This window comes from Protomyctophum parallelum, assembly GCF_964188405.1.
Source record: "Protomyctophum parallelum genome assembly, chromosome: 16".
Taxonomy (NCBI): domain Eukaryota; kingdom Metazoa; phylum Chordata; class Actinopteri; order Myctophiformes; family Myctophidae; genus Protomyctophum; species Protomyctophum parallelum.
This window is the reverse complement of record NC_139711.1, coordinates 43,602,379-43,608,683: the sequence shown is the minus strand read 5'-3', so window position 1 is coordinate 43,608,683 and position 6,305 is coordinate 43,602,379. Positions and strand designations below refer to the sequence as shown.

Sequence of the window (6,305 nt, the reverse complement as noted above, 5' to 3'; positions counted from 1 at the left end):
AAACATTGAATACCATTGACAACGAATGGGCAGTTTTGAGTGTTTGTGCAAACACAAACATTGCGTAAACACAAATATTGAAGACGAAGGTGAGGACGCAAATTGTGATTGACCAGAATGAGATGATGTATGATGATAAGAGCGCCCCTCAGTTCACATGGGTGTGACTTTTTTGTAACTTCAAATCACCATGTGGTTATGCCTGAAGAAGGTCAGTACTCAGTAGTGACCGAAACATTGTGAAAAAAGTACACAAAAATATCATGATAATAATGAAAATAGAAGATCTATAAGGTTTTAAAATAAATAAACGGCTATAAATAAATAAACAAATCCAACAATTCAAATTGAATCAATTATGTATTCCATCAATGAATGATCATCACATATCTATTAGAAGTCATCAACAACTAAAAGTGTTAATCTATTTCAGTGTGCCACAATTTTTTTATTTTTTCCAGTTTTTCATGTGTCTATGAGGTGACAAGTGGCCCAGGAAATGAATCCCAATGCATTTTGCCCATAGGCTTTTCTTAAAGTATTTATTTAAAGACGGTTACACCGCGGACAAAGCCAACTCGGATCGTGACAAATCATGACAATGAACACAATATTTCGGGCCGATGAAATCATTAGAAAAAAGAAAATAAAGGCATGAGACAACACTATTTGTTTTGTTTTTCTTCTTGTAAATTATTTGATCGGCCCAAAACATAGTGTTCATTGTCATGATTTGTTACGATCCAAGTTGGCTTTGTCCGCGGCGTAACCGTCTTTAAATAAATACTTTAAGAAAAGCCTATGGGCAAAATGCATTGGGATTAATTTCCTGGGCCACTCTTCGTTCTGAAAGGGGGTGGGACTGCGACGCTCTATTAACTTTGTATTTAGGGTTTATTCCTGGAGGCTGAACCCTTGACAGTCAAACGGCCAATGAAATAAACACTAATATAGTGACATCACACTATCAGCCCCTCCCCTAACCCAAAGAAAGGAAAGGAAAGGTACTATGTTTACCCAGGGTAACTGGACTAAGCTCAATAACTTGTTTACAGCCAGGCCCTGCTCATAGAACATTTCATGGTAGGGGTTCAATGCCTTGTCCAAGGGCACTTCAGCGGTGGTAATTTTAACGTGCCGGTCCGGGGATACGAACTAGCGACCTTCCGATATCAAGACCACTCCGCAAACCGTTCGGCCACCGCTACCCCTCCCCTTTTATCATACAACTACAGCTGTGGATCACCACCCATCACCACCCACCAGGGAAACCAGGCATACTTAATGAACTGGTGGGCGTGCCCACATAAAAACAACATTTTAACAAATACTGTACACTTTTTTTGAAAAAAATATACCTCCTTATTACCTTATATAACAATAAGACCTGATGATCATGTTTTAGAGTGGAAAGAAATTGCGGCACCATCTTTAAATTGTAATAAAATGTGTGTAATGCTAAAGGAGAAAACATGATCAGTAACATAGTATACTAAACATTACGAATAATTAATGTTTCCAATGAAGGCTATATTATCGAAGGTGATTAATATGGTAATGAGCAATGAAGAAAGCCATGAATGTAAATGTGAATGTAAAGTTACAATTTAGTCATATAGCAGCTAGACTAGATAAATATTAGATTATATTAGTTGGGGACACTAGAACGTCAGTGACTGTGTGGTTGTATTCAGGAGAGCAATATACCTGAACATATCACGTGACACCAGAGAAGCAAATCATATAAATACACAATAACGACTACTTTGTTCTGTTCATAACCAATGTTACACACACAGGGCTCCATGTTGCGCCCCCCACCCCTTATCCCTTACCCCTTATCCCTTATCCCTAAACGTATTTGCCATTTTTTACTTGTATTTTGAAAATCATTTGAAAATTGTTAAACCAGCCGATCTACATCTACACGTTGTGAGCTTGTAGATCAGCTATTTGAACTATTTTTTAAGTTTTTTTAAAATAGTAAAACATGGCAAATAAGTTTAGGGATAAGGGATAAGGGTGGCGCAAGATGGAGCCCAAAGTCTAGTCTCAACTATTCCACAATCTCTGGATGCTGTTATTCAGTCTGGAACTATATAGCCTACTGTCTGTTGAGTGACGCTAGCTAGCTCCCCTACTGTACATGGCTTTTGAAGGTTATTACTTCATATGGCATCCAAGTCTATGGACGTTTTATTTAGCGCACTACATGACTACGTCTACGTGAGTATCAACATATTATTAATTCAAGCCCAGGTCAGCGGGAGGTGTGTCCAGAGCTCTGCGTAGGTTCTGCCAGAACAGTCCAGGGTGCTGTCCAGCATGGGACCAGCTCAGGTAGGTGTGTCTCTTCACCAGCCTCTTCATGTGATAGTAGGGAGACAACCGGTGGGCTGGAATGTCCTCCAGAAACACCAGGATCAACACGTCCTTCTGTTCATCAAACAGACGGTAGCTGCACGCAGGAGACCAGAAGACATTTACACTCAATTTTATCAACTTTATTTTACATAGTGACACTTTATATATATATGTACATAGCCTCGATACCCAGGCTTTCATTTCGTCGGCGGGAATATGTACATAATGTGAATCTGGCCTTTGCAGTGAAACATCAGAGAAATGGCGCCCCCACCTGGCCATCTGGATCTCTCTGGAGCACCATTCACTCTCCAGGTAATGATGGCTGATCACACAGATGGTCTTTCTGCTGCCATAGATAGCATCTGTAATGTTCTCTATGATGGGAGCACCTGGAAACAAAACATACCAACATTTTTCACAGCCAGCCATGTTGGCTTCGTGGTGGACACTTTTGTCAAAATTATTGACAAATGATTTCCTCTCGTTTAATGAGCAGACATAATATTACCAGTAATGCATAAAGAGCTAGCCTTCAATGACCATGACAGGTCTGTAACTCTGAAAGTGTACACTCTGTTAACTCACTCAAATGTTTGAGAACCATGCACTGTCCTAGTGGATTCCTAACTCACTCAAATGTTTGAGAACCACTGTCCTAGTGTATTCCTAATGTGCCATACAAGAAAACCTGGAGACTTGACAGTCAGTAATTGGGTCTAATTTGCCACAGACGAGGCCACGGACACATACACAACGAAAACTATTTGGATGGATGGATAGATGGATGGAGAGATTTAGCTGATGTACCTGAGATTTAGATAAAGTTAAAAAAAAGGTTAAAGTCCTATTTGTCACATACATTGCTGTATGCAAGATTTGATCTCTGCATTCGACCCATCTCTTTTGGAGCGCTGAGCCGCAGCCATGCCGCGCTCGAGAATTATTTCTAGCTCCCCAATCTAACCGTTGATGCTGAGTGCCAAGCAGGGAAGCATATCGGGTCCCATATACTTTGGTCTTTGGTATGACTCGGCCAGGGATCGAACCCTGACCTCCCAATTTCAGGGCTCTATAACCACAAGGCCGCTGAGCTGGTTAGATAAAATATACAGTATATGCTAGAAACAAAGAAGAGCTAGGTAGCCTATACCTGGTAGGAAGTCTCGGTGGTGCAGACAGAGTTTCCAGCCCTGCTCTCCCTCCAGCACTGGAAGCATTTCTCTGAGAACCCAGAGCTCATCGTGAACGTTGTAGGAGATGAAGGCATCGTAGCGCTGAGGAGACCCCCTCTTTCTTTCCTTGGCATCATAAAGGAAGGCCAGGAAGAGGTAGTAGGCATAGAAAAGATGCAAACGCAGGAAGTGGTAGGTGAAGGATGTGAGCAGAGTTAGCACAATCACACAAGTGGAGGAAATGTAGCAGAGGAAGCTAGCGTCCACCCAACAGGAATGATAGTCAAAGTCCAGAAACATGGTTCCCTTTTTAATGAGAGGATTGCCACACGTGTAGCTGTCCGCATCAACAACCTGCGTTTGGTTATTGTTCAGCATCCACTGCTGAAAGTAATAGTTGGAGCAATCACACGTGAAAGGGTTGTGAGCCATGTTAACATGTTTGACTGCAGGGAGGAAACGGAACACGGAGACATTGATCACCGTCAACTCGTTCTGGCTCAGGTCCAGCCAGGAGAGTCGACTCAGGTTGACTTGGGCCAGGAAGTCCAGCGACTGCAGTTTATTGTCGGAGAGATCGAGAGCTTCTAGGTTCGGTGTGTTTTTAAATGTGGTGCATGATATGTTAGGAATAAATAATTGCTGGTCACATTCTATTTTAAGGCTCCTCAGGTTCTTCAGTGACGGTAAATACAATGATGGTATAATTCTGCTGTCAACAAAGTGAAGAATTAGACTAAGAGTTTCAAGTTCATTCAGTCCTTCAAAAGCAGTGTTGTCCCACTCGTACAATCCATCTGATTGAAGGACCAAGTGTTTGAGCGATTTCAGATTCGTAAAATCCCCCTTCCTGAGGTGTGAAATTTGATTCCAACTGAAATCCAATAATTCCAGTTTCTGTAGACCAATGTGGAATGCATCCCCAAACATCCATATGTGATTGCCACTCATAGTTAGAACCTTCAACTCGTCGAGGTGTCGAAAAACGCACTGTTTGAGTTCGACGATGTTGTTGGCATCTAGATGAAGGTGTGTGAGTCGTGTTGAGTTTAGGAAGTCTGAGCAGCTTAAATTATGAATGCTATTGTGATGCAGGCTCAGGTTCTGAAGCATGGGCAGATAATTAACAACGTCTGGCACTTGGGAAAGTTGGTTACAGGCGAGGTCCAGGAGACTCAGCTGAGTCATGTGTTTCATTGAATCCTTAGGCAGTTCAGTCAGGTCATTACCTAATAGGTCCAGGTAGGTTAGCTGACTACAACGTGACAGTGTTTCTCTTATGTCGGCAATGTGGTTTTCCTGTAGGGTGAGTGCCCTCAGCGTGGGTATTTCACAGGCAACATTTAAGAGACCTCTTTGTATCCATTCGTTCACAGCAGACACCTGTAGGCACTCTAGTGAGTCAAGGCTCTCTAGAGCATTTCGGATATTGTTATAAGACATGTAATGACCCGAAAGATGCACTGTAGTTATATTTCTAAGAAAGTACTTGTCTGGTATGTTCCACTCCCATCCAGAGTCATTACAACATTGTAACAGATCAATTTTATTAAGATGTGGAAACACAACTGTTGTGATGCTGAACTTTTTGATCGATTTTGAATCGATTCTCAACATCCTGAGCTCAGAGGACATGTTTAATGGCAGATCTTTTGACTGAAAAGTCTCTAACTCGCAAATTGAGATGTTCAACGCCTGTAAGCGTGGTAGTTGTAAGACGGTGATGATATCTGTCATTTGATGTATCTTGTTGGACTTCAGACTTAATTGCTGTAAAATGGGGAGTGACTGGAAGGCTGCAGGGTTGATGGAAGTGATATTGTTTCCATCCAAGCTAAGTATCAAGAGGTTAGCCAGTCCCTGAAACATGTTGTCTGTCAGTGTTGTTAGTTTGTTGTAGTTCATATGGAGCTCTTTGAGTTGCCCCAAACGGACAAAAGCACCGTCATCTACATGAGTTATTGAATTATAACTCAGCAACAAATCTGTGAGATTCAGCAGATTGTCAAAATCGGTCCTGTTTATCTCTTGAATGTCATTCTCTTCTAGTGTCAATGATATAACCTCTCTGGGAATGTCATGTGGTATGCTAAGGAGGTGGCGGTTTTTACATTCCACTGAAACACCAGCAGTGACATTGTCAGAGTAAAGAATAGTGCAGCCTTTCAGGAAGTAAGCCAGTGTGGGACTAAGATGAAGCGTGAACAACAGAACCAAGGAGAAACACTGGCAGCTTCCTGTCTGTAGCATCATGGCTGTCGATATTCAGGGTCAACTGTCAGGTACTTTTACGTTGGTGACAATACGTTCAGCATTGATGATCTAAAGAGGATACAACAGTAAAACAGTTACAGTACACTGACAACAACATTGTATTTGATCTTTTACTCTATTTTTATCTAGTCTAGATTCCATGTATTCCCTTTAAAATAATATTATCATTATTTTTGTCCTTTTGTCCTGTCATTCTCCTCCTGTTAGGTCACACTGAAATATAAAAGCTATAACAATGACATTGAATATGTTTAAAGAATATAAGCTGTACATTGAAATACTGTCAAGAACCTCCTGTTTTGTCAGTTATGATAAAGAAATGAGAAATGATCCAGTCAGTAAGAATATGTTCGTACTTTGTAAACCAGTACCATGCACTCTGGTCTGGGGATTTTGTTTTGGGAGGATGTAAATCACAAAAAAGCAAATAAATGCTGTCAGAAAAAATCCTCTGCCTTTTTTCCTATTTAGCCTTTTATCTACAGTCAAGTC

General features: G+C 41.1%; 2 protein-coding genes across 2 annotated transcripts in view; both read right to left on the bottom strand.

The window, feature by feature from the left end:
* Positions 1-6,305, bottom strand: part of b4galt1l (DP-Gal:betaGlcNAc beta 1,4- galactosyltransferase, polypeptide 1, like) — a 390,521-nt gene that overhangs the window by 107,015 nt on the left and 277,201 nt on the right. The window lies entirely within an intron of this gene.
* On the bottom strand, positions 2,245-4,727 carry LOC310873820 (toll-like receptor 13; the record flags this gene model as incomplete). The annotated part of the gene is made up of 5 exons (XM_083786371.1): positions 2,245-2,458; positions 2,639-2,756; positions 3,518-4,214; positions 4,500-4,558; positions 4,697-4,727. 5 exons carry the CDS (start codon positions 4,725-4,727, stop codon positions 2,245-2,247), a joined length of 1,119 nt encoding a protein of 372 aa, XP_083642497.1.